The sequence below is a fragment of the Thamnophis sirtalis genome, unplaced genomic scaffold (genome assembly GCF_051295495.1).
Source record: "Thamnophis sirtalis isolate CommonGarterSnake01/CBP01778 unplaced genomic scaffold, rThaSir2_p1.2 scaffold_3, whole genome shotgun sequence".
Classification (NCBI taxonomy): Eukaryota; Metazoa; Chordata; class Lepidosauria; order Squamata; family Natricidae; genus Thamnophis; species Thamnophis sirtalis.
The window spans coordinates 104,797,110-104,820,083 of NW_028261383.1; the positions used below are offsets into that span (position 1 = coordinate 104,797,110).

A 22,974-nucleotide genomic window follows, 5' to 3' on the forward strand; every position below is an offset into this window, starting at 1 on the left:
TTGTCTGACTAAAAAGAAATGTAAAAATAGGTCAACACTCAGATGAACTTATAACACACACAGTACAGTAGGTCTCAACCTACTTAGCAAAAGATGCTAGGTTGATTGAAAAGTTGGCAGGCAAAATAATGCAAAGGATGTGCTACATCATGGCTACCAGATTTGGGGGACTTTAAGATAGCAACAAGAATAACTCTTTCTGCTTCCATTTAGTAGCTGTCTGGTCTTTTATGGGCCAGTATTTGTTAACCTTACTACATTAATGGATAGCCTTTAGTTTTAATTATTATTATTATTTTAAATTCAGAATACTCTAATTTAATTTATAAGACAGCTATTATGAAGGTGGACAAGTCATCTGAATGTCAGCTGCTGATATGACTCAGAGCTTTAGTATGAAGCAAACTTCTCACTGACCAAAAACCTCAGGATCAGTTCTAGAATTTAGTTTGTGATGAAACTAGATATAGCAAGCAAGTGCATTAGGCTTTTCAAAAGAACGAAACTACCAATGTCAAGGAAATAAGTATATGGTAATTAGAACTAATCTTCATCTTTTATTTATTAAAAATAATTTCCTTTCATTGTATTGATAGATCCTTGATTTTGATAGGGTTAGATAACACTAATATGCAGAGTTGTTCTTTCTATAGAAAGCAATTTAATATCGAATTAGTTTGGGTCATACCAAAGAGATCCTCATAGAACTTCAGAACACGAAGATATCAGATCCAACTCAGAATTTATCTGAAATTGATACTCATTCTTATTAAATATGCTTATTTATATAAATGTAAAGCTTTATAAAAAGTGGGAGTGCAATAGGAGAAATTTGAAACCTGTCTCTCCCTAGTAACCCCAGTGGGGTTCTCAACAGCTCTCTTTGAACAATTATTTGCATTGTGCCTCAGAATATGTGAAAAATGTGTTCTACTAAGAAGTTATATGATCTTTTTTTCTCTTTCTTTTCTTGATTTTAGACAAAGAACTCTCCTACAGGAATTCAGAGGAGTAATTTTTAAAAGATGAGTTCTGCAAGATATATATTTAATTTATTGCAGAATATAAACTTATCTAAAATTTGTCAGCTGTGTGTCTGATATATAAATTCTGATCTTTGGCTACAAATTTTGTCTTCCTCAGCCCATATATTGAGGAAAGGCTCATATAAACTTTGCTTCCAAAAAGTTACACGTGTTTGAATTTCATGGGAAATTATCTACTTAACTCCTTCATGATGAATCAATACTACCGTGGTGTCATTTTAATAGTTTAACTCATCTTCATCAAACCCTTAAATGGTTGAAGCTGGGGGAAATATTCTTAATTTCCTTACCTCTTCCTCCTATATCTGTAATTATTTGCTGGTCTACTCCATCTTTACAAAGACTTATAAACTCAATTTAATTCTCCTCCCCATTCCATCTTCCCAATCTGAAATCTCTTTCCTGCTATATAGTACAACAGGTGAAAGCGTAGAGTAAGCAAACCGTTGTTTCATATGTTAGAAAAAAAGAAGAAAATCCTGCCATCTAATTGACAAAGAAGAGAGAGAGGTGCAGAGGGGAATCCCTTTCTGGGGTTTCAGTTTGCAAAAAGGCCATGGTGGCTGCATTGGAGGAGAACCACATAAGTCTATCTGAAAAGTTACATATCTCTATACCTACAGTACTTTGATGGTGACCCTGCTTCCAAGGTTTGTCAGTGGACATTGGAACTAAAAAGCAGCTGAGCCAGACACAGGAGGGACACTTAGGAACTGGAGAATCACTGGGGATAAAAACCTCCAAATATATTGTACAAGATATCTAAAGGGCATCTAAAAGTTTTCTGAGAACATGCCCATTACATTACAAACCCAGTTACAGTAGTATCAGGTTTACAACTTTCTGTATAAAGACTTTACAGTTAATGTGCTTTATAAAATATAGAACTATGAATGATATTTTTAAAATATATTTCCCTTGCCAATGATACATAATCTGTTGTAAAAATATAGCTAAAACCTTATTGAAAATATGGTGGTCACCAGTTAGAACAATATAAGGAAAGCTACTTGCGGCAGCCCTTGGTTATTTTTTCCCCAGGAAAAAAAGGGGGTGGCTTGGCACTACTTTTCAAATAACTTCATTTCTGTGTATTTAAAAATGTATTATCTGAACATTTTTTCTTAAACCAGGAAATCAAATTTAGATTTAATCATTATTTAGCTTACCAATATTTTATTTCGTATATGTGACAATCCAATTATAATCCCTCACAGTTGGTTCTTAAACTCAGCTAAAAATTGCTACATATGTTCCAGAGCTGATTCAGGAGAACGAGTGGGAAAATAGTGGCCATGGTTTTTATTGGTGATGGCTAATATGGTGCAGCATAGGATGTGAACCCCATATCAGACAGTTTCCTATTGGTGTATAATGTCTTCCCTGCCAAATTGGCTTGGGAGTCTCTAGGAATTACAGGCTGAAAGCTAGTTGCATGTTTATATGCCACTGGTGGAGAACAGACCTGAAGCTCCAGGACAGAATTTAGCTGGAAGGTCTTCCTGTCTCTTGACCTCTTGTCTAGCTTAACCATAGATCAGGCCCATTATTTCACTTATCTGAAATAAAACACTATTAAAAAATAAAAAAAAATGTTAAAAATATAACATTTTGCTAGAGCAAAATATATGCTAACAATATCTTAAGGTGAGTAAGGAAATTGAGACTTCCATATGTAGAATGAAGGTGTTGGGGTCATATAAGCATTCCTTCGCATTCATATATTTCCAAGAATGACTTCTTTCTGGGTTCCTTTCTCCATGTGTCTCATTGCAAGACTGTATTAGGCAAATAAACAACCTGCAATAAGTTCAGTTAGAGGTTTCTGCATGTACTGGATGTACTAATTTTAAATGCTAAATCTGTGGCTGCTGCTGAAAGCAATTGTATTTGAATCAGTAAATTCAACCTTAACCAAGATTATTTCGTAGCACAACAAAACTGCGCTCGTCAAAATAGTGGTGATAAAACCGCTAAAGCCACGATGTCATCACCGCCGCGACAACAGCGCGGCGACAGAAGGGCGCTTTAAAACAGCACGGTGGCAGAAAGCTGATTTAAATTAAGGTTAGGATTAGGTTTAGGGGTTTGCTTTAGGGTTAGGTTTAGGTTTAGGTTTAGGTTTAGGGTTAGGGTTAGGGTTAGGGTTAGGGTTAGGGTTAGGGTTAGGTTTAGGGTTAGGTTTAGGGTGCTGAGTGCTTCGGAAGGCGCGGATTTGCCCTCCGCCCTTATGTCAGCGTGGTAAGGTCGCATTTGCTTTAGCGATTCGGACGGCGCGGATTAGGGTTCGCGCTTATGTCTCCGCGGATAAGGGCTTCGCAGTATTGTGGTGGAACCGATTATTTGGAAGTCAATTCCATTAGTACTTTCAGTAGAATTTACTTCAAAGCTACTTAATTAGGATTCTTTCTTTAAAGCCCTTCTCTTTTATGAGATTCCCATTTGAGAAAAAAGGGCATTGTAATGTGCAGCATATCATGGTTAAGTTTAGTTGACTGAAATTGTCATAATGTGAATGATGTATACTGCATAAAATTTAAAATGTAGTTTTGTACTTTGAAACATCAAATTTCATTTAAAAAACATCAGTCTATCTTTCATCATGCCTTTCAGCATCAGCCATATTAACTGCTAACAAAATAGCTCAAAATAATAAGTTGAATTTGTATTTTTAAATATTTGCATTCCGAAAGGGTAAAAACATCAATAAGTTGTAAGAAATTTTTTTTAGAAACAATGCACACATGCCCCCATCTCCCCCAAAAAAGCAGTTGTTAATCCTGACTCTTAATGCCCTTGTATTAAAAACAGGAACCCTCAGCTCCAGTGAAAGCAAGATAGCCTGGAATTTTAACGTTTTTATATTCTGCAACACAATCTAAGTTGCTTTATCTATGAAACTATGAACTATGCAGTGACTTTGCTTCAGCAGACCAGTATGGCTGGTTTTGTGCTTGAAAACTGTAGGTACACAATATACAAAGAAGAGCCTGCACAATTCAGCTTAAATGCAAGGCATAAAAACTGGTGAATGTTTTGTTAAATAAAATAATATTTAATATGTTGTATTGAGCAATGATTTAGAAGAGCTGATATTTCATTCTCCTGAAGCATTTCAAAATCTTAAAGCTTAGTTCTATTCCTTTAGGTCAATTGTAACACTAAGGCAAAATCATTGTCATATTTAGCTAAATATTTTCCTGACATTTTCTGCAAAAAGTGTACTGTATTCTGTTTTTATGTGAGTCTCAGTTTCATGTGAATAATCAACAGAAGGCATAGAGGAAAAAACTTAAACTGGACTTTTTGAAAACAAAAAAGGGAATGATGAAATACTTTGAAAAGGTACGAGGGAAATATTTTGGAATTCCTGTGAGAGTATCACTTCTCTGCTACATGTTGAAGCAGTCTTTAGAGAACCATTTTTTTAAAAAAAAATTCAACTCTTAAGGCAACTGCATGCACAGGTTTGGTAAACAATGGGACAAGAATCGGCTTCAAGTCCTCTAAATATTATTTCAAAGCACACCACACTGTCTTCTTTTATAGTAATTCTTTTTCAAGTCAAAAGCATAAAACGCTAGGCTTACCTATAGAGTGTGATATTGACTGTCCTTGATTCTTTCCTCTTTCTATTGCATCAGATGTACTCTATTTTACTCAGCCCACAGACGAAACTCCCACAACAGCTGGCACTTAGTAATCAGATAGCAAAATGTGTCCAAAACACACCTACACATGCTTTTCAGTTTCACCTTTGGTAACCCTTCTCTTGCATAGGTCCAGCCCCAAGTCATTAATTTCACTTGAACATGCTTGAACATTTGTTCTGGGTGAGAGGAAGAGACTATAGTGGCAGTTTTGAAATGGACTAGCTTGTCAAATTTTTGTCTTGAAAAGTGAGAATTTTAGCATACATGGAAATACCCTTTTGCAGGTAGATTCCAGATTGCAACTATGTTCTTAGTGGTGAAAGGAATATTTCTAGTAACAGTTTTAATGCTAAGAAAATGCAGTTTTTCTGAATGGAAAGTCTTTTCTTGAGTAAACAAATGCCTGAATCTGGTACAATAAATTAGTCACTGCTCTACATTTATTGCCCAACAAATATTGTGCAATATTGTGCAATAAATATGAATAAATAATTGTCCTGACAGGTTCCAAATGAATTAAACCCCACATTTACCATGTCATATTTGTGCCAGCTTGTGAAAGTAGCACAAACTTTTCCAGTACCATCAAAGGAAAATGTTAACACAATATGATGATACAAAAAAAACGCAACAGTGATTAAAGAAGCAACTGATGCTGTGTTACCATATGCAATCCAGCTTGCTAGATTCAAAGCAGCAGACTTTTTTTGTGATTAGCTAATAGAATGTTGAATATTGTTTAAATAATTTAAACTTCAATAATTAATTAAACTTTAAGCAGCAGGTCCCTCTGGTCAAATTTTATTAGCATGCTTCTAAATGAAATAAATTCTAGTCAGTGTCTCTTGAGGGAGGCAAGATTGAGTTTGTTGCATTCAGAGACACAGCTCAGTTTGCAGTAACATACAAAATCCTTATACACTGAGTCTGTCCAAGTAGTAAAAAGCTTTCATCAAAAAAGATGGTGGGGAGAAAAATCTTCACTTGTTTTCTTCAGGATCTCAGTACATATAAAGTCTCAGATTTCTAGACTGCTCTTCAGCTGCTGTTACATGACATTTTCAAAAAGCTGTAAGGATCTCATGATATTGTCATCCTGGAAACAACAAGAAAATACATAAACATATTTTAACATATTTTAATTGCTGACACAGTTTTGTCCAGTCTGTGATAGTTATGGGCAGCAGTGGGATTCACTTACCTTTCCTACCGGTTCGCAAAGGTGAGTGTACACTGCCTTCTGCGCATGCACAATGCTCATACATTATATCAGGGCAGGTGGGAGGAACTGGATAGAACTGGCTGAATATCACCTTTGTTGGAAGATTGTTTTCAAAGACCCACAGATGATCCAGTTTACACATTATCATATATGAATCTGAATGTATGGTGTGGCAAAAGTATGACATGTTTACTCTGAAAAAGAGCAGTCAGTACAAAGTCCAGTTTTTCTGATCCCATCTGTCTTAATTGTTTTGGGGCTTGCTAATTTTAAGCTTCTGGATATATTTAAAACATCAGAATGTTATATTTACTTCGGCTGATTTCCTGAACTCTGGTGTCTGTCTCTCTCTGTGTGTGCACGTACATACTCTAAATATATTTTTGTGTTTTTTTTTTGTTATAATGTAGCTTCAAACGTTTAGCAGACTTTGTGGGTGAAAGCTTTGGACCCCATAACCAAAAGCTCCAGCAGAAAAGGAACATTTTATCCCTGACCAATTGGCTGAAAAAAAACCCCACCATCCCAAACAGCCCTCTTGTCAAGAGGTTAAGCATCTCTGTGCCTGCTGAAAAATGGGCATAAGCATGATTCTTATCTGATTTAAATTCTTAAACTCTAAGAAGGTTGAATGGTCTGTCTCAGCAAGCCGTTAAGTATTATAGAATGCTATATGAATTGCAACCGTTCTGGGGTTGTAGAAATAAATTGATATACGTTGCCAACATTGATGCCCTTGAACAGGAAATCTTCTGACAATATTTTATAATACATCATTCAGTTAATTTATTGTCTAGATATTTAATGTATATCAGTATGGGAATTTTATATATCACATTTTAACCCATATACACCCAGATATAAACTCTTAATTAATTTGTTTTAGTTTCATTGTTAGCTATTAGATTTGTTATTGCGAAACAATGGAAATCTGAAGTGCATCTCATATAAAATATTTCAGAGGTATTTCAATGTGGAAAGTTGCCCAGCCTGAAAAATTAACACTAAGACCTTTGGAAAAATCTGCAATAAAAGAAAATTCAATCACATGTGGTCAACATTACTCCTAAAATGTTAATAATATTTTCCTTACAGATTATCTTTATGTATTGTATACATACTCCTTTGAAAAGAAAGATTAATGGTGGGAATCAAAAAAAAAGAAATTGGATATTGTATTTGTTTGTACGATTCTCTTTTTCTCCTTCCTTTATATGAGATTGTTGTCAGTTTTTATTGACATCAATAACAATCTTGTTTCTGATATCTTTGTTGTTATAATTTTTGATTATATATATGTATGTATGTATGTATGTATGTATGTATGTGTGTATATATATATATATATATGTAGGTCTCTAGTTGTTTGGGTTTTCTCCCGCGTAGAATTGGAGATGTCTTGGCGACGTTTCGACGAAGTCACATTCGTCATCTTCAGGCTGCTGCTGACTACTTCAGGTTTGGTGTTTCCAGGAGTAGTGTGGGATCTTGGCTGGCTGTTTGTTCCTTATAACTGCTGGTAGGGGATTCAGTTATAAGGAACAAACAGCCAGCCAAGATCCCACACTACTCCTGGAAACACCAAACCTGAAGTAGTCAGCAGCAGCCTGAAGATGACGAATGTGACTTCGTCGAAACGTCGCCAAGACATCTCCAATTCTACGCGGGAGAAAACCCGAACAACTAGAGACCTACATACTAACACCCGCGAAAACCTCAGAAAACATATATATATATATATATATACACACACATATATATATTCATTCATGGGTACAGGTATGCAGGTCTTGGCGTATTCGGGTCTTTTCCCATGTAAGATTGAGAGTATCTTGGCGACATTTCGACGAGGAAGATGGCGAGTGGGACCTCATCGAAACGTTGCCAAGACAATCTCAATCTTACATGGGAAAAGACCCGAATATGCCAAGGCCTCTCTGTGTGTGTGTCTGTATGTGTGTCTGTGTGTGTACACTCTCCATATTCAGGCTAGACTTTTCGGCTTAATGCATAGTCGGAGCTGTCGTCTTTCTATAAATCTTGGTGGGGGTGTGTGGAGTGCTGGCATTGTTTCAGTAAGTGGATTGATTGGCTGTGTGGCTGTATCATGATTGGTAGATTGGTGCTGATTGGTGCTGGCTGTGTGTCCATTGTTGTTTTGTGTTGTAATGGCCTGGGTGGTAGGTGGGGCTCATTTGTTTACCAGGGCTGGTTTCCAGATGGAAAGGTAGGAGGCAACATCACATTTATTCAAGTTGTGGGGGTGTTTCTCTATTTCAAAAGCTTCCATAATTATTCTCCTGTTGAAGTGCTCAGTTTTGGAGAGTAACCTGGTTCCTTCAAAATTAATTTCATGTCCTGTAGCTTTAAGATGCTAGAAAAGGGAGGAGGTTTTTTCTTTTTTTCTTATGCAAGTTTGATCCTCTGATTCTGTACAACTACTTTGCTCTTGTTTGGGATTTGGGCTTAAATAAAATAGAGAGTCAAACTTATTGTGATAGGAGCTAATAGATTTATTATAAATGTTACATTTCTCTTTCTGACAAAATTGCTTCTCATACTGGGTATAATTGGAATTGCTTTGCTCAGATGGTAATACAAGAAATCTGAAAAGGAAAGAAGAAGAAAAAAACTTGCCCATGTCTGCTTGGTATTCTAATGAGACAAGGGAGGTTAAAAACTAACTTTAAAGAACCACTTGCAGAGACTGAAACCGAAAGAACCACTTCAGAGACTGAAAAATAGGAAGTCTGTCACAGACAATGTCTAAGTAAAGGGAAATGCAATCAATTTTGTAAGAAGAGCTGGTCACACTCATTTACTTTTTTGAAAAAGTTCATTCACAAGTAACTGCAGCAACATGGGGTAACTCTACTCTCCTGTATTTTGGAGTACAGAAAAGATAACTTTGTACTACTTAAAGAGAGAAGAAGATGATTAGCAGAAAGGTAACCCATTCAATTATAATGGTGATGGTTGCACCATTGGAATACTTGAAAGGCCAAGTTGGGGACAGCTCATCAAGGAGAATACCTATTTGTGTGGCTGTTAGGAGTTGAACATGACTTGATGGCACATAATCAAGATTGATAACTTGAGTACAAGATTGTGTAGTCAACAGACTGCACAATTGACAGTTGATCATTCTTTGCAAGTAGGTACAGGGGAGAATCTGGATGCTATGATCAAGACAGTGAACCCGGATGATTCTCTTTAAAAGGAGCAACAGAAAGATAATTTCTTCTTCTGAAGAAAAGTAGGAAATGAAGGATTTTTATTTTGTTCCCATTCTTTCTGAACTGAATAAATTAAAGGGGACCAGATGTTTTCCTATTGTCTTGTCTGTTGTGCTAAATGGGGAAACTAAAATGATATTAATTTATTGCCATCATAATATTGAATAAAGTGACCTGAATGCTCACATTCAATAAAATAAGGAAATTCGATTTTACAAGCTAATATTAACTACCAAAATTAAAATTAACATCAAATTTTCCACTGGGAACCTAATTGAGATGTACAAGCAAATGCTTCTAATAAAAATATGAAGGTCTTCGTCACAGTGAAGCAGGGGTGTCAAACTGGCGGCCCTTGGGCCAGATGCGTTATGTGCAGGCTGCGCCCACCTCAGCTCCGTGAGTGAGAAAAATGTCAGGAAATCAGTGGTAGGTTCCTACCAGTTTGGCTGAACTAGTAGTGGTTTAGCAGCCTGGGTCACTAGAACTGGTAGAAACCCAGGCCTACCATGCCCCTGAACCGGTTTTCCGGGTGCTGCCATAATCTTATTTTTCAGTTCTGTGAACAGCACGCACATGAGTGAACCAGCAGTAGTGCCTGCTGGAATCCACCCCTACATGAAGCGTCATGTGACAGCAAAGTGAGGTGGCGAGTTTGACATCTGTGTTTTAAAGGCAGAAATAAGCTTTTATGCCTCACTCAAAAAGTCCCCACTTTACATATAAAGGTGGTCATTTACATTTTTATTACATATGTATTTTCATTATATTTATGGCATTTGTTACATACTTTTGTATTCTACCAAGTATTATAAGCATGAAGAGTTACTTGAAAAACAGTATTTATATGCAATGTTTAATTAGATCTGCAAGATCCAGCAAAGCAACTGACCAGCAAGTATTCTGCTGTTAAACAATTATAGGAAGAAAAAAATTATAAAATATATGTTATGTAATATTAGAGATTTCTATTGGTTATTTTTAAAAGGACTTTGTGGTCTATTATGTAGCCAGTGAAGAAATGAAAGAACTGTTATGAAGCAGATTAACTTTAACTTTAACTTTTAATAAATTTATATGGGAGGCTTGAAATTATCTAATCTAAAACTATATTATGATGCAGTGGCGCTATCTGTAATTAGTGATTGGACTCATTTAACCAACGATAGAATACTGAATATCGAGGGACACGATCTGGTATATGGTTGGCATGCTTATCTGTTATTCAACAAAATAACAGAAGAATTTTAAAAGTCATAATTTAAGAAATGCTTTACTGCGGATCTGGAAAAAATACCAATATAAATTAAATGACAAGATACCCATGTGGGCAATTCCCAGACATGCGATTGAAAATATGAATACAGCACAAAAAACAGGATAGAACTACCTACAGACAGCTTCTCATTTTGGAAAGGGGGGTTCTACAACTAAAATCTTTAGAGGTATTAAAAGAGGAGAAGGTAGTTCAAACATGTTTCCAGTATGGGCAATTACAGGCCAGGTGGAAAATAGATCAAAAAATTGGTTTTATCCAAGTTGAGGATAACTTGTTTAAACAAAGAGATCAAAGCTTAATGCATATAAAGAGGATATATAATGTACTAGAGTTTAGAGTTTTATTTCATTTGTATGCCGCCCTTTTCCCTAAGGGGACTCAGGGCGGCTCACAACTCAAGAAGGGAAGGGGGGATACAGACAGTTTAACAACAACACAAACAATACATAGTTAAAAAGCGCAACAATCATACCATTCGAGATAGGGGCAGCAAATCTTTAGCCCCAGGCCTGTCGGAACAGCCAGGTTTTAAGGGCTATGCGGAAGGCCTGGAGGGTGGTGAGGGTACGAATCTCCACGGGGAGTTTGTTCCAGAGGGTCGGAGCAGCCACAGAGAAGGCTCTCCTCCGGGTAGTCGCCAGTTGACACTGGCCAGCGGATGGAATTCGGAGGAGGCCTAGTCTGTGGGATCTAATTGGTCTAGTGGAGGTAATTGGCAGCAGGCGGTCTACTAATACAGATGGATTCGGAAACAGAATTAGTCAAAGATTGTATAATAAAGTGGGCTCAAAATATTGAAGAAACAATAATGTTGGATATATGGGAAATAATATGGGTAAGAAATGTGAAATTTACACAAGCTCAAAACCTGAGAGAAAATTTTTATAAGATGTTCTATAGATGGCATTTAGATCCTAAAAAGTTGGCTTCTATGTATCCGAATGTACAGCCTAAATGTTGGAGGTGTGGTTCTCTCGATGCTACATATTTTCATATATGGTGGACCTGTCAAAAGGTTAAGGCATTTTAGATAAAAATATGGTGAATTATGCAAAATATCTTTAAAAGAAGGATAAAATTTACTCCTCAGTTATTTTTACTAGGTATATGTACTGACTTTACAATGGTAGAGACTAACTTGGTTCTGCACCTAATAACGGCGGCAAGACTGTTGGTGGCGCAATACTGGAAGAAGGAAGACTTGCCTACAACTCAAGAATGGACATTGAAAGTTACAAACTTAGCCGAGATGCTAAAATATCGGCATATCTTAAAGATCATTCAAATGAGAGATATAAACAAGACTGGAAAAAATGGATTGACTATATACAAAACAAATACGGGACTAAGAAATTCCAGATAGTCTATGCTTAGGATCAGGAATGAGTTAAACTGTTCAAAGTTAGTGTAACAGGAAGAAGCTAAGATCAATGTAGAGATGTTATTAACCTCTTTTTTATTTCTTTTGTCTCAATATATTTTAGACTGTGTTTGTTAAAAATCTATACCGTGTACGGGCTCTGGGAAGTCTGGGGGGAGGGAGGTGGGGTGTTAGGGGAGAGGGCGAGGAGGGGGACATATACTATGAGTTAGATTTCAACGTAATGCAATTTCACACGTATACTGTTTCTCTTTAATTTCTCCGTAAAAATAGGACAAGCTGAATACATTGACATATAGTAGAAATACACCAAGGGAGGAGGAGTGGGATAGAAGGAAGAGGGGTAGAGAGGGCGGGAGAGAGGATGGGAGGGAGGGTGAGAAGGAAGGGAGGGAGTGGACTGGGAGAGAGGAGTGGTAGAAGGGGAGGGGAAGTAGGGTGGAGGGGAACGATGGAGGGAAGATAGATGTGTATGGAGAGCGGAAGCGGTATATTGGGTTTCTATTTGAGTTTGAGTTTGAGTTTTATTTTATTTATATTTCTGGGGGTATTGCTGACAAGAGGAACTGCTGTGATTATTGTTTAATGTTGTATGACCCCGGTTATGCACAGTATATATGTGACTGTATGAAAATGAAAAATGGAAAATAAAAACATTTTAACAATTAAAAAATAAATAAATTTATATGTCGCCCAATCCCGTAGGACTCCGGGCGGCTTACAGAAACAAGTGAAAGAGGGGAGTTAAAAATAAAAAGAAACAGTTTAAAAAGAAACAATTTAAAAACAACACACCATACACTCCATCTGGGTGCGGCTGGACCTCATTCATGAAGTCAGCAGCCCCAGGCCTGCCGGAATAGCTAGGTTTTAGTGGCTTTTCGGAAGGCCGAGAGAGTGGGATGGATTACATTTTTCAATTTTTAATGGAATTCTAAATATATTTACCTTTTTACACTATTATTTCATCAATTGTCCTTTCAGTTATAGTTTGATAATATCTGTAGTCTTTTCTACACATAAAAGTAGGAAGACAATGGCTTTCTGAAATATACAGTACTCTTCACTTACCAACTAACTGCTTTGTTCAGCACTTACCATGGTGCTGAAAAAAATAGGTTTATGACCATCCCTTGAGCTTACAGCCAGTATCCCCAGAGTTTCAAAACAGTGATTTAGGAGTTTTGCAACTACTGCACATTTATAATGGTTGAAGTGTCCTGTGGTCACCTGTTTGCCATTTGCAATCTTCACAACTAGATTCCAACAGGCAAAGTCAATGGGGAAGCCAGAAGGAAGTCTCAAGTCACAGTCACGTGACATCAATCTTATGATTTATAGTGATTTGTTCCAGTCCCTATTGCTGTTGGTAAGCCAGAATGACCTGTACTAGAAGTGTTAAAGTCAAGAAAGCAGAGCAGTAGAAGAAATTTTTAGAAACAATCCCTCCATTATTTTGTTTTTTAAAAACTACTAGAATAAAGGATTTTTAGACACTGGGAGAGATTAGAAACAGAATATTTCTTTGAGCCTTCATTATTTTCTTTTCAAGAAGTTAGTGTATGTATTTTGTTCATTGCATAGCAATGATGATCCCTTCCCTCTCCAATAACTAAAAAAGTGAATTCTTTGAGATTAGAATTAGGCAAGAAATAAATAGACCACTTGTCTTGTGTTCTTTCCAATGAATTTCATGCACCAGTTAATTATCTCCATTTGTTTCAGCTATTTCAATAATTTTTTCCACATCACATGATCAGAGTTAGAGTTAGTGTTATCACAATGACTGACAGTTACCTTTGTGAATGTAGATATGCTACAGCACAACCACAACAAGAATATTGTGCCAATTAATTAAATCTGTTGTGGGGAAAAAAAACTTTGGCCATGAGATTTTAACCTTAGAGGCAGGCAAAAAAGGAAGTATTGACCATTTACTCTTACTAATTACATTTTCATTTATATATACCAGGGTTTTCCAAACTTTGCAATACCTCCATTGCCTATTGAAGATTTGGCAGGCACAGTTCCCCAAAAGAAATTTTGAAAATGATCCTGCTTTGCCTATATGGTCCTTACCTCCTGACATGACTCAATAAACTCATCCAAAGTTACAATGCCGTCTTTGTTTTTGTCCATTTTCTGTAAAGAAAAAGAAAGAAAAATGGAAACATTTCTGTATTGGCTTTAAAGCACAATACCGAAATGCCACAGAAGCACAGCTCTAAGTTCTGCAGATGTCTACAGACTGTATTTTCCAAATATGAAATGATTAAAAATATAAATTTTCAATGTAGAAACACATGAATATTACCTGGAAAAATACTTCTACATGTTGTCTTGGAGCATCTTCCTTCAGCACTGGGTAAGTATACTTGCCCATCATGTTATAAATTGCCTTTACTATGTCCATCATTTCCTGAAATTATGAGAATTAAAACACAAGAGAGATCTCAAATAAGATTAATTTTCAAAACCAATACAGCTGTGGCAATGACACCCTAGAAATCTATTTTTCCCCTTTGAGTGCTGATTTTCCACAACAAAACAATACTAACATTACAATGTTCCATTAGGAGGACTCTGCACATAATACTTTAAGGTTTATTGAGTTCATAGCTGTGATACAGACTGAAGTGGTATTCTGCTGGTTCGCTCCTATTCAGGGGAACCAGTAGCGGACGGTGTGGGAGGCTCTGCCCAGCCACCCAGACATCATCATGGACACATGTGCAGAAGTGCCATGTGCAAATGAAGCGAGCACTAGGGAGTGCATGCTCCCAGTTCCGAACTGGTAGCAAAGGTAAGAGGATTTCTTGCCTGGATACATACATTTTCAAATGAAAGTTTAAAACATAAATGCAGAGTAATATATATGTATTCTGTTATGCATACCTGTGCTTTCATCCTTTCATTAGAAAATGTCTACTTAGTAACTTTGAATTCAATAAACCTTTATTCTCAAAACTAAATTTGTTTGGCATGCCCAGACCTGATGCTATATTTGACCTTGTCAGAGATCTTGTAAGGCACAGGTTCAACATTACTTGCATTTGCAAGACTATGGGCTGGGTTTCTAATAACTATGTTTACAGATCCGTACTCTGAATTGTTATTTCTACATTAGATTCAGATATTTTTGCCAGCAGCTTATATCCAAGGACAGTTTTGCATTAGCAAAGCCCATTTCTCTTTATCCAAGATGGGTCATTTAGTCTTTTCAGTTTTCCTATTCCGTTTGCTTCCTATACTAGATCCTTACAGTTATGGAGTGTTACTTCAGTTCTGAAGACCAGTTTTTAAATTGGCACCTAAGGCTGTAGTTAATAATGTAATTATTTGTTAATGCAAAAGCCATCAACTGGATATTGCCATTCTGTCTCATCAATACAGTACAATCGACAATTAAATGTACATAAGAAAATGTCAGTTGTACTGAATGCAACCCTTTGTTTGTCTTACATAAGTAAGTGCTATTCCCCTAAAAGTAAAGTACTTCACCAAAAGTAAAAATCCTGCAGCACAGTAAAAGTTAATACATCTTTTATGACATAAACTTCAAGAACTTGCTGTTCACTCTGTCGCATAGTTCATTTGATCCTATCTATCAAATGCATGCATACCTTAATAAATATGTTAATCCAAAAAGGTGCTGCTGCAAAACCCTCTGGAAAATAATCTTTGTGTATTTTACTAACTTGTTTTGTGCATATGCTATCTGAATCAATGAGCCAACAGGTCATTGTGAAGATCTTGGTGCTCTCTGAGCATAGCTGTTTACTTGCAGATATTTCACTTTCCAAATAGGTAATGTCATCAGTGTGAATGAGGGTGGGGTTTTGCTGCCTGGTTATACATAGTCGCTCATGAGGTAAGGATGAGGGTGTAGTTTGCTCCTTGTTTCGATCGGATTATAGATTTTTTCCCCAGTTGTTTGTCTGATGCTGATTCTTGCTTCTAGATGTTACTATACATCCTTTAAAAAAGAATTTTTGCAAGGAAATTAAAATATTTTAATCGTTAAAATATTTTAATTTCCCTGCAAAAATGAAAATAGTATGATTCCTACTATCTGATCCATGCTAGATTTTTGAGTAAGAAGTTCGGCTTTTGTTTATTCTCCCTTGGAAAACACAGTATACCCTTCAGAATTTCAATAGAACATAGAAAAATAGAGTTGGAAGGGACCTTGTAGGTCTTCTAGTCAACCTCCTGCTTGAGCAGGAAACCCTATACCATTTCAGACAAATTCTTGTCCAGTGTCTTTTTGAAAGCCACCAGTGACGGACTACCCACAACTTCTGAAGGCAAGCTGTTCCATTGGTTGATTGCTCCCACCATTAGAAAAATTCTCCTTAGTTTCTCAATTTCTCTTAGTTTCTCAGTTCTAATTGAACTACATTGGGAATAAGTCTCACTTAGATTAGAACTTGACTAATATACTCTATGTAGAAACTCTGCTGTCACAAAATTCAACCCAGTTATTGGATGAATCTGATGTTTGCCTGTTCCACTTCAAAGAACAGCACAGAAATTCCTTGCAAACATTTCCTGGCATAGTGTGTGGCTCAGAAGAGATAATGAGCTTGTGTAATTCATTGAACATATTGAGGGAAGTTGTTGCCATGTAAATCTGTAAAGGGCTAAAATGGCCAAGTTGACATATGGGGCTTTGTGCATTGCAAATTTGTCTGTGAGATTATTACTGGAGCCACAAATGTGCTATGTACTTCTCTCTTTGTATTCCTGTTTTTCCAAAGAAATAATTTGCTGAGATGCAAGTCAGAGATTCTGTTCTTCCAAAAGGCTTTGTATGGGACACGACATCCAGCAATCAGCTTGCTTTCTGCTCTGCTATGTTGTTATAGTTTTTTGCAACATACACCACTCAATTCCATGTGATGGTTCAATTCATCTTAATTTTGTTAATATCTATACAGATGTGTTTCATATGTATGGTGTGATCTGGACAAAGTTAAAATGTCACTGTTCAATGAATTGCGGTTAAAGAGAATGAAGTAAGGTTTAAAGCGTATTGTCCATTCTGATGTTAAGATACATAAGCCTCAGTAACAGAGATGAGAAGTCTTGCTCCAGGTTTGTCTCCATTATGTTCACCATCCCTAATTTCTATGTTGAATGGGAAGGCCAGTATTGATCTTCCACTTATGACATTTTGAGTGCTGATAGAGTGGATTGTTTTTGTAAGAATTAAGACAACTTGAAGCTGCCAGTATGAGTTACACAGTGAAAGAAAAAAAGGGGGAGAGACCATAATTATGTGACCAACAACACATAACTGGAACTCTGATAATTCATCTCATCTCATCATCTCAACTCAACTCTTTTTGAATTGCATGGATAGAAGTAAAAGCCCCTCCAGAAAACCTCTTCTCAACATGAGAAGACTGGTAATAATACAGACACTATTTGTAAGTATGGCCTAAAAACCCTGAGAAGGGCTGTTGTTTCTTTGACATGTGTTACAGCATGGTTTCTCTCCTTCTTTCTCTTTCACTGTCTATCTCATATTGGCGCCTTCCAGTTGTTTTAATCCTTATAAAACCAATAAAATGTATTGTATAATGAAAGCTATGGCATTTTTAAACTAATTGTTTTATTAATGAATTCCAGAAAAATTAGATGGTTGCTTGCAACTTCCTTCAATGATTGTTTTAAGCATTGAGTTGTTTTCTCAGCTAGCCCTAAACTAAAGCAACATGGAAAGCAAGCTCAGTCTCTGGGCAAAACAGATTTCCTCTTTGTAGCAAGGCAGATTTTAGCTCCAAGAGGGAGTGGGAAAAAATCTTAATGCCCTTTGTCTATATGGATCTAACATTCATTCTATATTTTGTACAACAAATGTTTGAAATGTTTGCAAGATGGTTAGAAATGCAGATATATATATATAATTTATATATACTAAAAGCTAATTCAATGTTAATTTTCTTTTGAAATATTTAATCTAGAGCTAGTAGTAGGAAACTTTTTAGTAGGTAGGTTGATGCCAAGACTCAATTGCATTTTACAGGTTTAATCAGCAGCTAAAAGCCTGCAGAGGACTATAAACCACCTTACCTCCTTGTTTATATAGCCATCCTTATTTATGTCATAGAGATTAAATGTCCATCGTAGCTTTTCATGAACAGTTCCTCTCAAAAGAATGGAGAGCGCCATCACAAAATCCTGTGAATCCAGGAATACAAATCTGATTTAACTGAATACTGATTTGCTTTTACCAAATTAAAATGCTTTCTCTGAGCTTTTCGATAGAACAACATTGGCAAATGATGCTTTGTTAGAATCTATATCTCACATAAAAATGTTCAGTTATACTTAACAATGCCTTTGTTCAATTGTAAGGTCATACCTGTATGGTTCAGGCCCTACCTAGATGGCAACTTTTCCAAAACAGTAAAACAATGAAAATTAAGATGATTACATTCTTAAATTCTCAAATGGTAGAAAGTGAAAGAAAATTTGCCATATTTTAGGCATGCTTAAGAAGCCTATGATAGGCATTGAATCAGATATGAATAAATATTCAGATATGAGTTATCCATTTTATAATTCAGAACTTTACTGATTAAATGAACTATATCAAACATTTCCATTGAAAATATTGATGCAACAGGTAAAAAGCCCCAAAGCCCCTTCTTATGCATCATCTCCATTCATCCTGCATAGGAAATAACTTATTAAAGACATCCTAATGACCTTATGTAGGTATATGCCCAAGAGATTTGCACGGATAGACATACACACATAAACGAATTCTTGTTGCTCATATGAAGGACAAATAGCCATTCCATCAGCAATTGGAAACATGGTATTCGGTACAATACCCTGGAGATTATTATGATTTCTTTACCTCAAACTTCACAGATCCATTCTGCGCTGTATCAAATGCATTAAAAAGATAATGGGCATACATACTAGCATCTGAAAAACACAAATCAATAGAAGATTATATTATTAAAATAACAAAAGTAAACCTGGGCAAAGCTGAACTCAATATCCTCTGGGTTCATTTCTGCGGGGCCTGATATGAAACAGCATAGCTGACAGAGTGTCATTTCCCATTTAAGCATGCTTTCCTTCTTTCCCAGTTCCCATACTTCTCTTTCAGGTTGAAAAAGTGTATCTTCAGTTCTGTCTGATTCATAAATTCTATACTTTAAGCTAGCTCTTCTCAATAAAAGAAGTACTGTCACTCACCACCATGAGGGAAAAACTGTGCATAGATCTGTTTGAATGTTTCTTCATTAACAGCTCCACAAGGGCATTCCTATGGGGAAACAAGGAGTAAAGCTGTTGTTGTTTTTTAATTTATAGCATCATCTGGTCCCCACTACACTTACCATCATATTTCTGACCACTGAGTGGTATATGCTTAGAACCAAAGAAACTCTCTTACAGCAGTTTTAATCAATACTTTCCCCTCTTTGCTCAATAAGCAATTTCTTTTTCCATTACCATGCAATGAAAATCAAGTTTAAGTCAAAATCCTTGTTCTGTTGGAGAGGCAGGGGGGGCTAAAATCCATTTTGCTGCCTGGAACAAACACCTGCAGAGACCATTCTGAGCTGGATCCCTTCAGGCAATTAATTTCATTTGATCCCCAGAAAAAAAAGAAACTGCAGAATCAAAGCTAATTAGAGAAAAATTGATTGTCTGAAGAGACACTGTTGTTTTGCAATTTACCTGTAGATAAAACTGTCTATAAATGTGCAGCGCAACAAGATTCTGATCTCATCTACATGGGGAGGCAACTGTTGCTTGTATTAGCACTGCTGGCTGTTGGAACCCAAAGCGGAACTACAGAGATAAAGAAAAACAGTCTCCCATGCTGTTAACCAGATTTAGGCTCTGCCTATGCCTTCTGGCTCTAGTGCTAGAGCAGTTATGTTCACCTCTGCTACCTTGCTTGCTTATTGAGAGATTGGAAAGAATTGATCATTAAATTAGAATACTTTTGGCACTTGTTTCTTGTTGTTCCTCTCTGCATTATCCTAGTGCCACTGCCACAGTCTCAAGACAGACCAGGTTTAAGGCAAACCCCAAAGCTTCCCATTTGTACTTAGTGAAATATCTGGAAATGCAAATTTTCCAGGAAAAAGATGGGTTTGCTTTTAGATATTTAAATGGAGTCATAGCTTTTGAAGTAGCAAATGAGTTTGATCCCATGGAAGTAAGCAAAATTAAGTCTTGATTTTATTGGAAATCTTTAAAATACCATATTTTAAGAGTATAAGACATTCCAGAGTATAAGATGCATGCAGATTTTGAAGAGGCAAATTAAAAAAAAGACTGCAGATCTCCCAAAAATGGCCTGTTTGTCAAAAAAGGGCATGCATAGGAGGCTTAGAGAGTGATCCACCCAGATTTTCAGCCTCTTTTTTGAGGGAAAAAGATATACTCCGAAAAATACGGTATTTCTAAGCAGGATAAATTAGCAAATGCTCTTTAGAGCAGTAATAAAAGGAGAAAAAAATTGCACTGAAAAGGTTTCCTAGCACTTTTGACTTTTCTCTGTTAGAAGAACCCAACTATCAAAGACTTCTGGGGAAGAAATGGTAAAATGAAGATGGCTCTATTTTTAATGGAACTGATGACTATGGTGAAGAACGGTTTTTAAATAATGATATGGAAAAAGAACATAATAAATGTTTTCCTGAACAAGTTTGAGACTGATCTGAAAGTGGATTTAAAAATTATAAGCAACGAAAATGACATGGCAAAAGAAGCTACACTAGTTATACAAATGAAACCAGCTTTTGTCCTAAAAATTAAAAAAAAATATAAATAACAAATATTAAAAGAATGGCTAGAATAATTTTCTCATATTGGAAGTAGAGTTATTAATAATCTTACAGAATTTTCTGAATACACAGAAGAAATTAAAAGAAATAAAGGTCTAGAACATTATTAGAAGGGATCAAAGATTAACATGGTTAAGTAAAAAGGAGGAATATAAAGTTGTTTTATTTGATCAAGATCAAAATAAATGTTGTTATTGTAGTAACCTTTAATGGGTTTTTTGCTGACTGAGAATGAATGAGATTTTTTAAATATGTATGTAGATAAGAGATGATACGTGGGAAATAGAGTTCATTTGTTGTATTTTAAGAGAAGATAATATTTGTTGTGATGAAGATGGAAGTTGTTTGTTTGTATATAGTATATATTTCTCCTTTACCATATTATTTTTTCTTCTCTGTTTTCATTTCATTTTTTTCTACACTTTATATATATATTTATTTTTTTATTTTTTTTACCATATTAATCTTTACCTTTTTAATTGTAATGCTTAATAAAATTGTTATTAAAAACAACACATCTGGCTACCATCTATAGAAAAGGAATTGGGACATTAAGAAGCAACATAAAATAGAGATTTATTTCTTTGTATTTATAGATCAGAAATATATTATGAATATGTACAGACAAACACTGTTGGCCCAAGAGCATCTCTGAATTGATAGGTATTTGTGAAACCAATATTGCCATATTTTTGTGAAAATGGAAAAAAAATTGGAAAAAGTGATGAGAGATCATGGAGGACTACAGGTGGAAAATCGTTATAAGTCTGGAAGTCTTATAAAATTCTATGCTTGAAGCAGGGATGGGTTTCAGGTGGTTCGTGGCGGTCAGCAAACCCGGAAGTAAGTAACTTCCGGGAACGCCAAAGGGTCCACCCACCCACCCGCGTTTCTTACCCGGTTTTGACGAGTTCTGCGCTTCCACGCATGCGCAGGATGCATACAGTGCCTGCGCGATCCTCCAGGAGCAGCTGGAGCATCGCACAGGCGCTAGTATGCATGTGTGCACTGCGTGCGTGCACGAGGACGCCGGCGGCCCCGTTCCAACCGAATCGGTTGGAACGGGGCGAGAAACCCACCCCTGGCTTGAAGCATGTTGAAACATTCCCTCCTTCCATGGTCAGTAAAATGAGGAGTCAGAGTGTTGGGGGCAATATGCTGACGCTCTAAACGTCTTAGGGAGGTTTGCAAAGCACTATGAAGTGGTATATAAATCTAACTACTATTGCTAGAGCTATGCATTTCAATGTATTAAATGTTACATTTTACTTTATGCAGAACTATCATCACTTTCAAGGACTGCCCCATTCAATTCTGATTTACAGGTAAAGAACTATTTTAAAAAGGAAACTGAGGACATTGAAGCAGTCCATAAACAGTCAGCATCCCCCAAAAAACCAGACTAAACATACATATAGATGGCCTGGTGTCACATGAAACAAACAAAATGCTAAAAAGTTATGATGTTTATGTAGTTACTTACCAAACACATCTAAATTATATTAAGTAATTAAAATATCTTTGCAATCCCCAAGGCATGTCGGACCTTTGGAGCACACCTGATATTTCGAAATTGAAAGTTGAAATATTTGATATGCCCTACAGTACCTACCAGGTTGTTTGGTACTTGTATTTAAAATACAATAAAATATTCTAATAAATATTATGCAAAACTAAATGTGCCCTTTTGGCAATGCATAGTTTTTATTCTATAGGGAAGAGAAAATAGCTATAATTGCAAAATGATATCCTTGAGGTATGACTTTTCAGGGTGTTATCATTCTTGGCCTGAAGGGTAACAATGGTTCCCTGCACAGCTGAAATTTTTGATGTACCCCTCCGTATGTGTCAGTGATGGGTTTCCAAATTTTTTAGAAACTCTTCTGTAGGTGTGGCCTGCTTTGTGGGAGTGGCTGTGGTCACCATGGGTGAGTGTAGCTTGCCAGCCATGTGACCGAGTGGGAGTGGCTTGGCAGTCATGTGACTGGGTGGGCATGGCCAACTTGTAAAATGTGGTGAAACTCACTTAACAATGCTCTTGCTTAGCAACCAAAAAGTTGGCTCAGAAACTCTGGCATTTGAAGCACGCAAGTCTTAAAGCTGTCAAGTTACAAGACCTTTGCACCCCTAACTCTTTAGGAAAAAAACCAGGGATGTTCAAACTTGACAGCTTTAAGACTTTAAGGTTTAGACAGGACTCTTAGAGGCGGATGGGGCGATTGGTGAGCCAGCCAATCAGTAAGCGGCAGGCCGGGCAAGCGTGGTGCAGATGGGCAGGGAGAGGGAGCTGGAACCGGTTCTAAATGGCATGGTAGATTTGTGGAACCTCTTCCAC

At 36.5% G+C, this 22,974-nt stretch overlaps 1 protein-coding gene across 2 annotated transcripts in view; it reads right to left on the reverse strand.

Annotated features, from left to right (window-relative positions):
• Positions 1–3,389: 3,389 nt before the first annotated feature.
• KCNIP1 (potassium voltage-gated channel interacting protein 1) overlaps positions 3,390–22,974 on the reverse strand; it is a 362,011-nt gene continuing 342,426 nt past the window's right edge. For both annotated transcript variants that reach the window (XM_087709661.1, XM_087709660.1), the window contains 6 exons: positions 19,036–19,105; positions 18,689–18,759; positions 17,896–18,003; positions 14,132–14,236; positions 13,897–13,959; positions 3,390–5,795 (listed from right to left, as the gene is read on the reverse strand). In XM_087709661.1, the coding sequence (XP_087565787.1) occupies positions 5,748–5,795; positions 13,897–13,959; positions 14,132–14,236; positions 17,896–18,003; positions 18,689–18,759; positions 19,036–19,105 (465 nt within the window). In that variant the 3' untranslated portion in view covers positions 3,390–5,747. The remainder of the gene's footprint in view (positions 5,796–13,896; positions 13,960–14,131; positions 14,237–17,895; positions 18,004–18,688; positions 18,760–19,035; positions 19,106–22,974) is intronic.